At 42.7% G+C, this 18,477-nt stretch overlaps 1 protein-coding gene across 1 annotated transcript; it reads right to left on the reverse strand.

Moving 5' to 3' along the window:
• Window positions 1-5,460: 5,460 nt before the first annotated feature.
• GABRR1 (gamma-aminobutyric acid type A receptor rho1 subunit) lies at window positions 5,461-17,473 on the reverse strand. The gene is made up of 8 exons (XM_031057149.1): window positions 17,379-17,473; window positions 15,970-16,037; window positions 13,977-14,200; window positions 10,522-10,604; window positions 9,194-9,334; window positions 8,584-8,736; window positions 6,698-6,894; window positions 5,461-5,864 (listed from the first exon to the last, which is right to left on the reverse strand). Exons 1-8 carry the CDS (start codon window positions 17,395-17,397, stop codon window positions 5,577-5,579), a joined length of 1,173 nt encoding a protein of 390 aa, XP_030913009.1. The 5' UTR covers window positions 17,398-17,473; the 3' UTR covers window positions 5,461-5,576.
• Between the last annotated feature and the right edge of the window lie 1,004 nt (window positions 17,474-18,477).

Genomic DNA, 18,477 nt, shown 5'->3' on the forward strand with positions numbered 1-18,477 from the left:
TTTTCTTGTCCTTTGCTTAATATTGGGATGATTTTGAGTAGCATGTTTGATTTTTTCTTTTTCCCCCCTAGTTTGTTATGATTATGTAAGATTGAGGGTGGTTTAAGCTTTCCATTTTGGTCTGCATTTGTGAGTGTTAATGCTTTTCAAATACAGTATTTCATGTTCGTGTTCATAACCTTATGGCTGTTTTAACTGTTAAACCATGCTGGAATTGATAGAATAAGTCCGAATGTGAGCTTGTGAATGGTCTCTGTTAGGCTAAAGCTGGTCTAGCTCCAGTTTGAAGTGGGATTATCACCAACACTAGGTGAGGTGATCTTGGCTTCATTTGCCAAATCCTTGAATCCTCGTTCAGCCTGCTTTCTCAATTCCCCATGTGAGCTAATTCCAGTTTGTCTCAGAATGTTCATTCTTGAGGTCCAGAACTAAAGCAGTCTGGGATTTAACCTTGCAATTTTACTATCACAGTGATACTGTGTATGGGAAAATTTTAGTTCCTGTGGGAATAAAACTTTTGATTTTCAGTCATGCTCAGAAATCACGCATATATGAAAATATCCAACATGCTTTTTAAATTGCCCTAACTGCAGTCTTCCCCAAGCTGTTTGTAATTTAAGAGTGTTGGGATATTTGTCAGGAATAGTATCCTCAGTAATGAATCAAAATGTGTGAGTAATGGACTGTAATGCCTGAAATTATTGTGAACTGCTGATGGCAAATGACAGCTGCGAAAAGATGAGGTGATGATGTCCAGATGTTGTGAAGAACCTAAAGCCTCTGCCAGCCTACCAAACTACTGTATTTCCATATTTAGTATCTGTCTTAGGACCTGAGTAAAAGATATAAAGCAAAACAAACAATAAAACATGAAATGTGCTGGGTTTATTTTTTGTGAAAAGATTTGAAGGCAAGAACTTGCAACCTGCTGTGTTCCTGCTGCAGAAGAGCCCAGCAGTTTCTTCAAACCATAAATGGGATGCAGTTTTATGTTCTTGTGAATCTTATTTCTGTAATTGCTTCCCCCTACTGTGAGTGCTCTGTACCTGCTTCCATTGCAGTCACAAGGAGCAGGACTGTGTTCCTCTGAGGAAGTCACGACACATTAGCTGTTGAGGTCTCTCTAGTATTCATTGAGTGATCTCATCATTTGCTAACAGCATTCCTGAAAACAGACTTTTATTTAGAGCAAAATGCTTAGGAATAAATAATTATGAAATAACAAAGAAAAAGTCAGTCTATATTATTTCCTTTTTACCCCTGAGGTTTGCAATTTCCTTGTCCTGCAGGTAGTAGCCCTCCACAGAGCCTTTGTCCACCAGACTGTTTCATTGACTGCTGCTGCCACCCACATTTTGTTCTTATTAGGGAGCAAAAGTGCATCCTTCATAAGTGCTCATACCCAGACTATACTAAGCCAAAGTTGGATAAGATTGCTGCTGGTTTAGATTCCTCTAGGCACTAATGGAAGCCAGAAGTATCTGACAAACTCACTGAGGATTTTTCTCAAGCTACAACTGCATCTAATGTCCTTATTTAAAAATAAAGCAAGAAGCCCAATGCTTCAGTCCTAATGAAGTCCACATGGTTGAGGATAGTGTAAGAATATGGTACTTTTGTTTATGCTGCATACAGGTAAAACCTTATAAAGGCCTTATAAAATCAGGCCTTCCTCAGCTAAATTAACAGCTAGCCTGTTCAGTTCCCATGAGAAAGAATTCTAGGAATGAAAATCATTTTGCATAACAATCTATTCTTGTGAGAAAAACGGGCTGCACCTGTGAGAAATAATAAGTCTATCCCACGAGAATCTGTGAAGAAAATATGTAAACACTTGTGTAAAGAGAGAGTCTTAGCACACACAAGCACCTTCTAACTAATGAATTGAGTGGCAAGAATGTTACTAATTAATTAGAATTAAACAGGATGGCTTTGAAAACTGTATAAAAATGGGCTGTAACTTTCAAGTGGGGCTTTTTGCCACTGAAACTGAAGTGCTGTGCCTGTCATTATTCACTGGCTATTGTTATAATGGCTGTAGAGTTTCAGAAAATCACAGAATGGTTTGGGTTGGAAGGGAGATTAAAAGACCATCTAGTTCTTCATGCCTTCTCACTACTCCTAGAATAATACCATTTCTTTTCCTACTCCAGCCTGGCCTTGAACGCTCACAGGAATGGGGTATCTGCAGCTTCTCAGTTGCAGACTGAAGTTTGCCTCCTTGCTGCTTCACCCTATCAGTAATTATCATCATCCCTAAAGACTACCAAAGGCTTCAGCCTCCAAAGCTAGCAGTGCTCACAGGCAGACCCTGTGTCCATGCACAATACACACAGACCTGCCTTCTGTACACAGCCTCATTCCTGGCTGGGCTTTGGGTTCATCTCAAAGAAATTGCAGAGTATCACCCAAAGCAAGAAGAGTGAGAATGGTAACTCTCAGTTGCTGTGTGAGATGGAAAGCTGAGTGTCATCATCATGGTGATCTGGAGCTTGCATCCAGGCTTCTTATCAGAGCCCTGCTGTGAAACTCTGGGACTCTCCAGCCCTACCAGCATAATCAGATTTAAGCATGCATTTGGTATTCATCTGGATCAGGTCCTGAGTTCTCCATGTATAAACTCATGGAGATCATGCTTTTGAAGGTAGAAAACACATGATGCTGTACAAATGTGAAGTTTTATTGTGATTTTCAGTGTTTCTAGAAATAAACAAAAGCAAACAAACCTCTTTGATTTATTGTAGAAGTGGAAAGGAGCAGAGTGTTAATGACTGGATACAAAACCTATACAGTGAAAGGTTAAAAGCCATAAAAGTGCATATGTAAATATGTTTAATGAGTACAGTTGCTGATAGCAAACACTGACTGTATCTGACATATCCTGTAGTTATAGAGTACATGTATATACACATTTATATAAGACCGAAAAGGCACTAGAGTTTCCCAAATTAAACACAAGTAAATTCATAGTGTAAATCCAAACACTGAGGTTGGGAAATCAGTTTAGGGGGTTGTGCTGGAAGGGAAACTTTGAAAAATCACATGGGAAGTTGGAAACTAGGTTCCCACTGAAAGCCAGGGAATTCAAAAGTCCAGCTCCCATTTGTATCTTCAAAATCTCCTTTAATATACTGATCAGATGCCAAATAATGTATGTGGTATGAGATTAATGAGTCTATAAAGGAATGTACCATGCTGCAGAAAACTACAGAACATTAAGCTTCTTATGGAGCTGAAGAGCTTACTATAAAATCTGGCACTCTTGTTCATGCTATTCTTATGTTGTAGAAGTAAAGGGGTTCTTGCAATACTGAGAATCTAAATACATTCCTGTGCAAGTTTCCCAAGAAATCTATTTGTGGGGAAAGTTGTCATCAGAATAAGGAATAAAGAATAATGTAGGGTGGGTAAACCTGGAAATCAACCTTTTATCTGCTTTTACCAGAGTGACCTTTCTACTTTAATTTGACTGAAATGTTTACAGGTTAAAAAAAAGGCATTTTTTAAATCTCTTGTAAAAACTTAGAGGAGACTAATATTCTATGAAGGGGACTTGATAAAACAAAGTATGATAGTACATGTGCATGTAAAAAAAAATCTCTGTAGAAATAAGTAGCAGAACTATCTTATGGGTGGGTGTGGTTTTCAATAACTTTTAGCTTTTGTGATTTTACTGCCTTACCTATGGAGTGTAGGCTGTGTGAGATGAGTGTAGGGAGTTTTTCAGGTCACAATTTTAGCAGTTGTAAGAAATGCTGAGTATGTTTATGTAACATTTATTTACATAAGAAATAAAAACAACAACCAGCAGTGTTCAAACAACTGCAATGACTGTGTCACACATCTGATGGTGGAGTGACAGAACAGGCAGACCAGGGCAGGTGTCATGTAAGAAGATTCACTCTCCTTTTGGAGTCACAACTGCTTTGGTCTGATGCTCAGAGCAGCTCCACCTGTAAAACACGAGAGTATCTGCTGTGCAGGCAGTAATGAACTCTGCAATTGTGTGCAAAAGCATGTGGTGTTTGAAGTCCTGTGAATGCAAACCCTCAGGTAGCTTTGTGAACACAGGTGTATAATCACATAGCAGCAGAAAAACTGAATGATCACAATTCTGAGACACCTTTGGTGCTGCTGGTGTTGTAAAGGCCCCTGATTCCATTCAACTGATTCTTGTTTTTCTGAACTATTTTATCACTACTGTATTACAGATTCTGCCTTTTCCATATAGAGTATATTCACACTGACAGGCTGCTCCGCAGACACTGTGTTGGACAGCTGGGACTTAAGTCAGTGCCAACTGCCCCCAGCTCCAGCTGTGTCCCCTTGCTCTGCCCTGAAAGGTGCTGAGCCTTCTCTAAGGGCATGGTGGGCTGCAGGATGCTGGGGGACCATGCAGCATTAAAGCAGATTCTGTCAGTTGTACCTGTGTCTGCAGTGGAGCTGCTGTCTTATGGTGGAAGCTGTTTTCTTACTTTATTCCAAAGGTTTTGGCATGGTATCTCTTGTAAAGTCCTTACTACTGCTTTGTCAGCTGTTGAGCACCTTTCTGTTATGCTTTTACTACAAACAGATGAACCTGGATTTTCCTGATAGCGAGTTACAACTACTGCTGGCATTGCAGGCTGCAATAGGTTTTCAGGCTTATACAGGCTGGCAATACCCAGACTATATCAAAGGAAAGAGACTTCTCCTGAAGTAGTTTGGGTTTTTTTTTCATAGACAACAGATTGTCTTCCCTGGATCATTTTGCAGAGAAACCCATTCCCAGGAAACTCAAGAGCAAAGCTACTAGTGACCCAAATAAGCAGATCCAAGGAGAGCTCCTGTGTTTCCCAGAGGATTTGGTTAAGTATTACAGGAAGTCTGGCTTTTGTTCATTCCTTGTTAAATGTACATTGCAAGTCATATTTTAAAATTCTTAGTGAAGATAGTTTGGAAATATTCCCATGTTTTAAATACTACTAAGACAAAGCACAAGTCTGAAGTATAGCTATGTGGACCTGTCAGTGCAGTACTGCTATTGAGTCATGCATTAAGCTGTGAAAGTTGTAGCCATCAATAACCTTGGCAAAGCGTTTCCCAGTACTGGATATTTTGTGTTTGTAATTACCATTTCTGACCTCATCCTGCAAACATGCAAGTATTTGCATACTCTTGTATTTATAGGTATTGAATGTGGTCAGTCTGCTGAGCTGAGAGATGCATGCACTCAGGTACTCAGAGAATTAGGATTTCGGGGGCACAAAATGGAGGATGCACCATATATAAGCAACTGGCAATTATAGTCACTTGTTAAAATAGTTTACAGTGGCCTGTGAGGCACAAGAAGGAACATAGCACAACTTTAAATAAGTATAAAATTTTAGATTGTGTATCCTATATTTTGCTGACACATGAAACTTCCACAATTATTTATGCCACATGTGAATTGCCTCTAATAAAAAAAAAAATTAAATCCTGGAAAAATTCAATTTTCCTTCCAAATAAAACTATTCCCTATTTTCTTTCTCTTAGCCTATGAGATTGTACTTTCATTTCATGTCACAATGTTCTGTGACTAAAGTTATGAATCTTTATGAAAAAATGGACCAGTATATCAAATTAAATAGAATGTATGCCCCAGGGAATATTATCCTGGAGTACTTGTCGATGGCATGGGTGTCGATGCGCATGCTGACGTATCTCTGGTTTTTCCTCCTGGCCGAGCCCCTCTCTGAGCCCAGTGCCAGCTGCACCATCATCCGCTCCTGCTTGTCCCCATCCTCGGACATGAAGTGCCCCAGCTCGTTCACGTCCCCATCGTTGTAGCTGCCGTCCACCATCATGGCCCGGGGTTGAGGTAGGCTGCATGCACAGGCAGGCTGTGGGCACAGATGGGGGCAGCAAGGGCTTGAGCTGTGTCCACACACTCACAGACACCCCTTTCCTCCTCCCATCCCATAGAGGTGGGGAAAGGCCTGGGGGATTCAGGCTGCTGAGATGCAAAATGGAGAACAAAACGGTGGAGCTGGGCAGGAGCTTTTTCCATCTCCACTTCCATGTCTGTGAGGCACAGGTACAGTCAGGGAGGGAGCAGGGCTGTCTGTGGAAAAGCTCCTTCGGTTTAGGCACAGGTACCAGGGTGCAAATAAAGGTTGGAACTGTGCCTTGTAGCTGAGAAAATCAGAGGAAGACACAGGGAAATCACAAGAAGGAATGAAGCCTGCCCCATTTGGGGCAGGAGGGAAACTCCCTTAGGCTGAAATTTTAGTTTAAATTTAATGTAACAAGTGGGAAAATTGGGACCACTGTGTATAAGTTTAGACTGTGCACAGACAAAAGTGGGGGATATCTGTCACGTCATCTGAAACCCAAACCACAGAATCCAACTGATTCTACCCACAGGTTTTAATCTACAGTATTAAAAAAATATTTAAAGGTAAAATCCTAAGACCCATCCCATCTATACAGGCAGTGGAGGACTATACCTTAGTTAGCCCACACAGACTCCAAAGAAAGAGCAGGGAGCTTGGGTGTGGGTTGTGTGTGCAAAATCTTTATAGCCCACAATGCCTCACTGCTGGTGTCTTTTTGCACACACTGCATTTTCCCCAGCCAGCTGAGAGCTGCAGTTGCAAAGCTTTGAACATTCCCAGACTTTTGCCACACCTTTTCCCAGGGGCAATAAAATGACATTGGAGATAGAAAACCTCACCTTGTCCCGCAGTTTCCTCTCCTTCCGCTCTTGCACCGTTGTCAGGTAATTCACAGCTGCGTATTCCAGCACCGAGAGGAAGACAAACACAAAACTGACCCACAGGTAAATGTCCACTGCTTTGATGTAGGAAACACGAGGCATGGAGGCATTCACCCCAGTGATGATCGTGGACATGGTCAGTACGGTGGTTATTCCTGGGAATATCACCAGCAGAAGAGACCATAAGATGCTTTCAAGCCAGACTCTTCATCACAAATACAGCAGTTGTTACAATTTCCTAATATCTGAATTTACCTTGCAATATTTTTTTTTACTTTTGGGTAATGACTTTCACTGCCTGAGGAGGGTCCAGGCAGCCCTGATTTGTAATTGGACAAATATATCTTGTTCAGTTTTCTTGTCTATTTGGTGAGCACAGCTCTAATTCTGGTCTCAGGGTGTTGCTAGTCTGGCTCCTCACCACTCCCCCAGCCTCCCATCCCACGGCCAGGCAGCAGCACTTTGACCCTGTGCTGGCTGCACCCCATTCTAGGTTCAGGACAGTCCCTGGAGGGGTACAAGCACGTGGATTTGAACTCAATGATCCTTATGGGTCCCTTCCAACTCAAGATATTCTATGATTCTATGATTCTGAGTATCTCAGCTTCTAGTTTAACCCCCCCACAGCATGGACACAAGTAAAGCTGCTGCTTTTACTTGTTTCCCCTGTGTTTCCTGTATGCTGGATTTCTCCTGAGAAGTCCTGCTTCACGAGATGTCATAGAGTCCCCAGCCGACTCTCACACTTGGTCTGTGCCTTCACTGGAGCAAAATCAGGGAATAATGGTGCCCCATAAGGCAGTGATGTTACACATTACACCCTGGGCAAGCACAATGAGCAGAGAGCAAGGGCAGGAGCCCCTGTAGCTCAGCATTACCCTGGCTGTGGGAGAGCCTCTCCATGGCCCTCTCATTTCAGGGGCTAATTATGTCACATTAGTGATTACTTTGGAAGTTCAAATTATGTATGTAAGCACAAAGGACTGAATTCACAGGAGTATTTAGGTGCCAAAAATACTGCTAAGGCAGCACCTACATCTTCTAAAAACCCATGGCCCATACCCTTATGCTTCTTTTAGTGATGTCTTGAGGCAATGAGTGCTAAATTCAGACTTGAAAAACTGCTCTATTGCCATCTCTATTTTGTCTCTCTGTATTCTCTCCACTGAGGAATATGATTTTAAGAATAAATAAAATCCTGAGACATGTTGCCTAGAATAAGAGGAAGAAAGCCTGAGCTCAGAATCTGCAAAAAAACAAACAGCACTTTGCTGAGGGCAAAGCAGCCACTTTAGAAGAAGATTTATGTCCATATCACAGTTCTGCTCCTATGGTGACTCCTGTAACATATGGCTTCATCTCTCAAAAAGATGCTGCAAAAAGGGAAGCTGAATCCCTCACACTGCAGTGCAAACCCATTTAAAAAGTTAAACAGCACGGCACAGTTCAGCTGTTACCTCCACCCTCCCTCCTCTAGCAAAACTCAATATCAACTGAAATTTTGTCCGGGCTACTGATACTGATTTTCACCTTCTCGCTCACTGAAGTCTCGGAAGGATACTGACACCTTGGCTGTACACGTGCCCTGTCTCTGTTTGGTGCAATAAAAGCAGAGTGGGATGTTTGCTCTCTGATTCATTCCAGGTGCATCTCGTGCAAACAGGGGAAGCAATTCTCTTGGCACAAGGAGAGTTTGCTCCATGGGGGGACACATGCCCTGTCCCTGGGGCATAGCTGATTTCTGTGCCTCCAGGCAACACAGGGGCAGAGCATGGCACCAGGGATTTCACCCTGGTGGTCAAGGCTTTGTCTCTTAGGTCTGCTGACTACAAGATTGTTTTTACCTAACGGGACTCTGGCAGGAACTGCTCGTCGGTCGATCCAGAAGGACACCCAGGACAGCATGACCATGAGAGTGGCAGGGAAGTAGGTTTGGAGCAGGAAGAAGAAGATGTGTCGGCGTAACGTGAAGTTTATATAGAGGCGATTGTACCACCCTGTGAAACAGAGGGAGTGAAAAAGAGGAGTTACACCAACAACAGACTGCTTTCAGATAGGGTGATGCTGCACCAGGGGAAAAGTGACTACTTTTCTTTTCTGAAAACATAGTTAATGGCTGCAGATGATTGCAATTTACAGAAAAACTCCTTACTGAACCAACTATCAAAGTCAAACCATCTCTTGGGCTGACAAATTCCAGAAAATAAAGCCTATCAATCAGAGAGTTTAATTCAAGTGAAGACTTGGTGTGACCTTGAAGAGGGATTGTCTTTCCAGTCTACATGACCATTAAGGTGGAAGTGTGTGGCAGGGACAGCCAACTTGGTATAGAAGAGTGGCAGGTCTGATGGGATACAGAGAGAACCCCCAGTGGACAATCCTCCATGGCCAAGGGCAAGAGGGACAGTTTTCACCTTTCTTCCCCCAGCTCTGGAAGGTGCTCTGGTTGCCCACCTGTGCTGCTGTAAAAGGCAAGCTTTGTGGTGGTGTGAAACTCCTGAATCAGGAACTGGGACAGTGATATCCTCTCATCTGTCTTTAGGGAATCATTCCCATTCTTCCAGTAGAGCATAAGGTCATCTTCAGTGTAGGCATCTAGGGAAGCAGAGCAAATTCAGGATAGTGCACTAAGACAGTTGCTATCACTCCCACAGTCCAGTGCTTACCCACAGAGCTCCCAGCTGAAAAGGTCAAATTCCCAAATGCCACCCACCTAGGTGGTGGGTATGGCTGTGGCAAGGAGTGGACTAGCTCACGGTCACAGCCCTCAGGCCTGATGCCTGGTACATTTTGTTAACCCTCCTGTTTCTCTAATCATAGTTTCACACACATAATATGTGTATCAAGTAATCCACTGTATCAGAACTCGAACAATTCTTTCCTGTAAACATCCTAAAATAGAAGCAAAGAAAGGGAGCCTTAGCAGAAAGAACCTGCTTGGGGTGATGAGAGGAACAATCAGAGGAACAATCTGAACAAACAATGGTCTGAGGCATGCAGGAGGAAAAACTCTTGGAGAAAAAGATTTCTGCCTATGATATACACATGAACATTACTTTGTTTTCTAATACATGGGGAACTAACAGTAATGTTAATCCTTTCAGATGGGTTTAGTAGCGGGTCTTTTCACACAGGGAGAAAAAAATTGCATATAAATGTATTAAAACAGAATTAAGATTGTAATTTCTTATGGCAAGCTTAAGAAGGAGAAGAAAATAACTCAAAAAAACCAAAATTTCAAAATGTTGCTATGTGAAACCTGGGCAATTCATATGTGCATCATACATGGGACAAAAGGCATAAGCTGGCTTTATCTCAAATAGGCAACTAATGTCACTACCCCATCGTGGTTTCCACACCATGGATGAGCAGATGTTGCCCGTGAAGGACGTATGGCCATTTATCCATCTGTTTGAGGGCACCTGGGCAAACAGGTGCTGTTGGAGACTGTTGACCTGCGGGCAAGTGGCCCAGGGGCTTTGGGGGTGGGGTGGCAGTGGGGCAGCCTGGGCCCCACTGGGCATTCAGGGTCGCTGGCAAGAGAGTGCTCACAGCTGGTTTTTAAAAACACTTGTTGCAAACACCATCTAATTCTAGTGAAAAAATACAGGCAGGGAGCTTTTCTCAGCGTTGAAGTCTGATGACTTTGGTTAGAGCTTCCATGAATGTAGCAGCAGTTTAATTATTGGTATAATTAATTATTGATATAATAATTATTGGTATAAAACAGTTTGGGTGCCCATGGGGTGCCCTTGGCTCCCCAGTACCTCCACTTTACTTACAGCTTTCAATCTCCAGGGAACATGTCTGCGTGTCCAGGGGAAAGCGACTAAAATCCATGTTGCACATTGCTGTTACTGTAACTCTAGGAATAATAAAAATCACTCAATTAAAAACTTGTCTTCTTATGGGACTGTAAAATAGTAAAGCTGTGAGTTTGGTCTTTTATTAAACAACAACAGCCAGTACCATTCAACTGAAAATAAATTCCTTCCATTCAGCTAAAGCCATTCCACTTTAGTTAAAGTAATTTCTTCCTCTCAGCAAGCTACTGTTAAAAAAGGTGACTAGAAAGTTAGGCCATTACAAATTGCAACTTGATGACAGAAATATTGGAGAAGAAAATGAGAAAGGGCAAAAAGGACACTTCCCCCCTGACAATCAGCAAACACATCTCTGCAGACATCTGTTCTTTAAACATAGGCTTTGTACGATAAAATAATTTGCATTTATCCAAGCCATCGTAGTTGTAACCCATGACAGATGCAGGCAATTTCCTTGCACACCATGAATTTCCAGCTGCTCAGTGGAAACTCGGTGATCACACATGGGAATCAGCCACCAGAGGGCACAGGGCTGGAGCTGGAATGCAAATGACCACCGAAATTCTCTGGTCCATCCGTCAAAATCTCCGGCTTTGCTATGGTCTGATTATTACATTTTTAATAGCATAATTTGGTTTTTGAACCAGAGGCAACCATAAATCTCGATTCAACTGGTTTGGACTCCAGAGAAGTAAATGAAAATAAAAGTATAAATTATATTGGGGAAAGAATTAATAAGTTATGGAAGGGTCAGTGGTAGAGAGACATCATACAGTGATAAAAACACAATGCAATCCCTTATATTAGTAGTCCTTCAACACGAGTGGGTTCTGTCTGATGTTGCTTTCCTGTCTGGATTTAGCCTTTGAGTGAAAGCGCTTGGCTCAGCTGGAAGTTTAGGTGCCAGTGAGGTCTGTGGTGGTTTCCAAGATGGGAAAACAATGTCTGGCAAAGAACCCTAAAAAGGCAGACACCAAGGAAAAATACAATCTGCAGACAAAGGCATTCAGCAAGGCAGAGAGGCAGCAGTGACCTGTCAGGGAGCCTTTGTCCTTCCCCAGCATTCACGAAGCATTGCAACCTGCACTCGCTGCTGAATAAAACACTGAAACTCAGCCAATTTGCTCTTGAAGTCTTTCACCACCACTTTGTACTGGGCAATTGTTTAAGCACAAGGCTGTGCAGGATCTGAGTTTGATGTCCTCATGTTCCCATCTTCTTTAGATAACCATAAATGCTTGCACTGCAGGTGATTGGCAGCTAGATGAGTGTGTAGGCATGCATGCTATAGCTGAAAAATATGTTATATTCTTGTCCCTTTTTATTGTACTCAGGGCCTGACCAAACTTTGCAAAGGCCTAAAGAATACCTGAACCTTGTCTAATCTGCTGAGTGAAGAAAAAGCTTTGATAAAGAGAAGGTAATATTTAGGCTATGAATTCAAATGAACTGTAAGATAAAAATATCAAAGAACAAAAGAATTCTTGTCAAACTGATGTCCCCTAGGGAATCAAGAATTTCTTTGCTTGACTTTTTTTTTGTAGAATCATAAAACACCTTGGCAGGCTGAGAAGTTACTGCCTCACCTTGTGGCAGGCTCAGCTTCACCTCTGCTGCTACCAACATTCCCTAAAGACCTCCACAGCCTTCACAACCAGTGTATTCTGCAACTTTCTCACTAGTTAAATCTATGAGTCTTGCTGATACTGACCTCCTATCAGCCAGGTTTTCCTTCTTTTTGTCCTTCAGAATATATTATCTATCATCTGATGCTTTGTTTATTTATCAGGTATTTTGTTATTTCATTGCTGTGGAGGTGATGTTGACATTCTTGCATAGAATATTGTACAGAAATTTCCTTTCAAATAGGTTTTTATGGGTCCTTTGGCAGTACTTGTTTTCTAACTGGATGGAGCTGCAGCCAAGTAAAACAGAAGAACAGATTTTATATTTCTTTAGAGATTGCTAAATTGATGGTCTGGGATAGAGTTGATTTTCTTTTCACAGTAGCTAGTGTGGGAATACATCTTGGATTTGTCAAGAAAACAGTGTTAATAACACAAGGATATTTTTATCAATGCTGAGCAGGGCTTCCACAGCACCAAGGCCTTTTCTGCATCTCACACCACCCTAACGGGGAAGAGGCTGAGGGTGCACAGGAAGTTTGGAGGGGACAGCTGATCCCAGCTGACCAAAAGGACATTCCACAGCTTATGTCGTCATGCTTAGTATATGAAGTGGGGGAAGAAGGAAGGGGTGGAAGTTTGGAATAAAGGCATTTGTGTTCCCAAGTGGCCATTACGTGTGATGGAGCCCTGCTTTTCTGGGGCTGGCTGAACACCTGCCTGCCCTTGGGAAGTGCTGAATCAATTTCTCAATTTGCTTTGCCTGTGCATGGGGCTTTTGCTTTACCTAATTATCTGCCTTTATCTCAGCCCACGAGGTTTTTTGTCTTTTACTGTTCCATTTCTCCCTCCCACCAGGATGGAGTGAGCCAGCAGCTACACGGGGCTTAGTTGCCATCTGGGGTTAAAGCATGACACAGATGCTCCTCACTTAGCATCTCCAAGCATGAAAGTGTTACTTATCAGAAATTTAAAAATTCCAGTTTAATAACATTCAGACTTATGTCAACTGATGAACTATTTGGAAAATAAGGGAGAAAGCCAGGGCTGGGACCACCCCTCAAGCCAGAGGACAAAGCAATGTTTACCAAAAATGTCTCCTGCAAAGAGCTTCCATGGATTTCACATGAAAATGAGCAAAAAGCAGGAAGAGCCCAACCAAGTGTTTGGGTTGCTCTAACAACACACAGGAGTCACCAAGAGCTATATACCCTTGCTCTGAAGCTTCTCACTTCATGTGCTGAAGGAGGTTTCCTCTGGTTTTTTGCTTATTATAAAGTGGCACTCAGTATAATTCATACTTCTTCAATACTGCTTTCAAGAACAGAAACTGCAGATTTTGCTAAGCCCAGAGACTTTGCTGTGTAGTGAAGTGGATAACTATAGCTGCCCTGGACTTCTCTTTATTACCAGACACTGCCCTTTCATTTAGAATGTGCCCTGCCACTTCAGCAGTGCCCCGTGGGGATTGCAGCCTGCTAGCTCTGGCTGAGCTGCTCTGAGGGACTGCCACGTCTGACTGCAGCTTCCCAGCGGGGACAGGGACTAGCCATGCTCACAAAATGAAGAGACAGTGATGGAACCAACAATGCTGGCACAGAAACTGGCTTTCTGCAACAGGCACTTAAATGTACTCATACAGGCATTTAGATGTCTCTGGATAGCCAGCATATTCATTCTTTTTATGCCTTTTTTTTTGTATGAAGTCATGCAAAAACATAATACAGGAATCAATTAAAGCACTTTCTCTTTCCACTAATAGCTTGCATTGAGGGAATGCAGTTTTACCTGAGGCTATAAAGTACCTTCCCATCTGGCTGGACCCGCAGCATGACATTGTCTGTGGTGGTGTCGTGGATGAAGGAACGCTTGGAGTGCACGAAGAACATGTCGGGGACCCAGATCTTCTTCACCAGTCTGCCATCAAAGGTCATGCTTTGGTTGTTGGTGCTGGGGAAGGACAGCCTCTCATCTTTCCAGTAGTGCCTCAGGTAAAGCGTCATGGTGAAGTCCTGCAGCAAAAAGGCTTCTGTCACTACTGACACCTTATCAGCACAGTAGGGATTGCTCCTCCCTGGGGCAAACCATGAAGTGTAAAACACCTTTCCTGAGGGCACATGCACTCCCTGGCTGCAAGGGGCATCACCTGCTGCAGCTTGTTTATTCATCAGGTCAGAGATTTACTGGGTTCAGCCACAACTCACTTCTCAGGCTTAAACTCAGTACAGAATGAATAACTCTGTCACTGATGTGTCTTCATTTAAAAAGCAAGTAATGATCTTGCTAAGCACCATGGCATTTTTCTAAAAAGCTGCATGAGTTAAAAAGTATTGACCCTAAAAATGTAAAATCATCTCCATTATTATTTTGCTAACAGTCAAAATCGACCCTGAATTTTTTTTTTAATCCAAGGCCATCTAGTGGTTTTCCCATATTGAAGAATGTTGCAACATGACATTAGAGGAGGAACAGGGGCAGTATTCAAAAGCCATGGGAACTAATTCAAAATCATAATGTTTGATTAAAAAAAAAAGAACGAGCTTGTTGCTTGGATTTTGTTTGGTTTGGGGTTTGTTTTGGGGTCTGGGTTTTTTCTTTAACTTCTAAGTCCTCAATGTTACCTCTTCCACTCTGCTTTTAAGACCCAAAACTTTCTAGGGGCCCTCTGGCCACCTTCACAAGCTCTCTCCTGAACCAGAACAGGTGAAAGCTCAGGATACTCATGGCTAGCTGTCAGGGTGCCAAGAGCACTGGAGTCAGGGAGTCAGCTGGAAGGGTCCCTAGTTCTGAGGAAAATGCTCACTCCTGAAGTCAGATGACTGCAGATATCCCAGCTCACACAAGAGCTGAAATAGCTGCAGTGAGAGGAGCCTGACATGTCACCAGTGTCTCTGCCAACCACCAGCTGTGCCTGGCTCAGGCATGGGAGGAGGTCCAATGCAGGCTCTTTATCCCTCTGTCTGTTAATTAGGAGCAGAGAGAATCTGGGCCTTCCTGTGAAACCTTCAGAGCTGTTTGATAGTTTTGTTGAAAAGTCAAAACATTTTCAAATATATTCTGCATTGGGGAGTGATTCTTTTCTCTTCCAAAGCAAAACCTGAATTACTGAGAGACTCTGTGGGTCATAGAATGTTTGGATTGGAAAAGTGACCTTAAAGACCATCTTGTTCCAATCCCTCTGCCATTGGCCAGCTATCTTCCACAAAACCAAATTGTTCAAAGCCCCCTCCAGCCTGATCTTGAATGGGATGGGGCATCCACAACTTCTCTGGGCAGTCTGTTTCAGCGCCTCGCCACACTCTGAGTAAAGGATTTCTTCCTTATAGCTGATCAAAACCTACCCTCTTTCAGTTTAAAGCCATTCCCCCTTTTCCTTGGGAACTCTCTGGCCCCTGACTACCTCAGAACTTGTCCAAAATGGCTATGTCTGCAGCATATAAGTGCCTTAAAGCAAACACATTCATTGGTCTCCTCAGAGCTTTTAAGTGTGTTATCACTATTTAAGAAAATGTAGAAACCCAAATCCTTTGAGACAGTCTTGCAATGTTTTATCATTCTGTCCTAGAGAAAAGAAAATGACAGATTTCTTCCTTCTGCTTCAAGGACCATGAAATGGTAGCATGAGGTCAATAGAAGTAATTGCTGGCAGATTCAGATTGAATGTGAATCTACCTTTGGAGGCTGTGGAGTGTTTGTCCTCGGCAATATTCAAACCCCATGGACACAAACCCATGTAGCCTGCAGAGTTTTGGTCTCCAGAGGTCCCATCTGTGACTCTTACCATGTCCACCTCAGAAATGCTGTCCAGACTTTCAACTTGGACATCCACCCCAACAGGAATTGCAGGGCCTAGGGAAAAAACATAGGAGTTGACAAAGTACAAACCTAGTGAGACAAAGCAATCCTCTGACTTTACAATCTTACAGAGAGAAATAGATTCTCAGTCTTAAATAGAAACAACAGTAAGCCAACATAAAGTATAAATGATTGGAATTCACAACAAAAATCTCCTAATAACAATTAAAGTCAGTAATAAGACTGACCCATGAATAATTTTCTCTTTTTATTGTGTTATCCTACATGTGTTCCTTCAAGATTTAAAAGCAACTTTAATTGTTTTTAGCTCTAGTGCTTAGGCCCAGGACTGGCGAGACAGATTACTGGAAGAGGATCCATTCACAGAGACCCGTGGTGGCACAACTAAGGGAATGTGGGAGATTTTCCCTCACTTTTGCTCCCCTTGCAGGCTAACAACATCCATGAAATCTACTGTGTGCATTTGACTTTCACAAAACTCAGTGCTCAGCTGTGGAAAAGAAAGGGTGACAGGAGGGGATACATGGCAGGACACAGGCATGTGCCAGTGAGCCTGAGGCTCCTGAGGGGAAGGGTCCAGATGTGACCCCATGTAATAGGGATTCTGAACTTTTTTCCCTCCTCCAGGCTTTGACTAGTCTCTCACATACCTCTGGCAATTACAGTCCAGGAGAGCTGTCAAATAAAATAATGCTCACATTTGTGAACTGCTGTGAAACTGAAATGTTTTTAAATTAATTGAACATGCTGGTATTTGGCATATTGAGCATTTAGCGATAAAATCTTCTTTCATCAGAGTATATAATGGTATCCTGGATTTGAATGACCATCTGTCAGCCAGAAAGGGTAGATAAATTACAACATTCTCTAATCCGATGGTCTGAAAGAAAGCGTGTTCTCCATCCATTTCCCTGAAAGCTTCGGTTGCTCTAGCACACAGCCACAAAACTGTGAGCAAGCATTAACACAGTCAAAATATTTTATTTTGGGTTATAAATGAGGTAAATGTGGTACATCATTTGTTTATGCACATGTATGGCCATACTAAGACAAAAACTTAGAATTTCCCACACCATCCAGGTATAAACATAAGATGTGTTCGCAGATTTTTATCAGAGGAAAGTATCACTGAGCAACAGGAATAATACATTGCCCGTTAATCACATTTCCATGCCTTTGACTATGCTTTTTTCGCTCATCCAGAAGGCTATTTCACTGAACCTCCATTGCCCTGAGAGTGCCATGAATTCACAACCCAAAAGAATAGAAATTAGAGACAGAAGAGCCAATCTGCTTCCTCACTGCTGTAAATGTTACAGAATAAAGAAGTGACAGCGTAAAACAGGAACAGTGACAAATGTGCATGTTTCATACCTCCAAAACCTGGTCTCATGCTGAAGTCATGGTCATCTATTCGCAGCAGCTGTTCTGACTTCGTCAGGGGAGATTTGGTGATGTCAGGGCTTCGTTTTAAGATTGGGCTACCAGGAGGAGAGAAGCACAGCTATGAGCCCTGGGCAGTGCCTGTGAGAAGCACGCGCTCGTTTCACTCCATTTACTCCTCAGAACATCCACCCCTTAGAGCATGAGCCTGTGATTGTGGCAGTGGTTGGCAGAATGTCATTAAAAACTGATTCCTGCACTCAGCATGCAGTTTAGGCACCTGTGACAATTTTAGCACTGAGAAAACATTTGTTCAGTGGCTTTTTGTCCCTGTAAAATTCTCTCTGCATACAGCAGTTTGGAGACAGTCATTAAAATGTGTGGGCTGGAGGAACAATACGTGTGGATAAGTGGAGAGGAGGAGGCATTACTGACATTGAGTTATGATGGAGTGTGAGGCCAGGAATTAGGGAAACAATATATCAAATAAGCTACTGGCTGTTGCCCAGGAACAAAATGGAGACAGTCTGGGAAGCAGGCCAGGAGGCAGGCCATTCCCTAACTTGGGATAAAATTATTAGCTTCTGCCCCAGATTTCCATCAAGGATAAAAAGCAGCATTACAGGCCTGGGAGGTCTCTGAGCATTAAAGAGCCTGGGAGGGTAATTCCAGAAGCTATTGAAGCTGCACCGAATGCTGGACAGAGGAGGCTCTGGTTCCCTTCCACATCCAAAATGCAAACTGCTGTTCAGTGCCCCAGTGCTGTGGCTGGGATGGTGATGGCAGCAGCTCCTTGGTTGCTCTTTTGTAGGGGAAGCCTTTGCTGCCCTCAGAACCAGCCACCTGGGTGGCAGGAGGGCTCAAAAAAAGGAGGAAGGGTTTTGCTAGCTCTTGATTTTAGAAAAGGTGGCACACTCAGAGAGGCACTCATCTGAACATACGCAAAACAAGTAAGAAGTAAATTAAAGGAAAACAGGCTGACAAAGAAACTTGATGAGGGAAAAGTTCCTGAGATAAAGTTTCTCGTAAAGGAGACTGCTTAGCCAAGCTGGACTTCTCAAAAACTTGTTGAAAGTTGTACAAGAAGCCA

The sequence above is a fragment of the Geospiza fortis genome, unplaced genomic scaffold, assembly GCF_000277835.1.
Source record: "Geospiza fortis unplaced genomic scaffold, GeoFor_1.0 scaffold190, whole genome shotgun sequence".
Lineage (NCBI taxonomy): Eukaryota > Metazoa > Chordata > Aves > Passeriformes > Thraupidae > Geospiza > Geospiza fortis.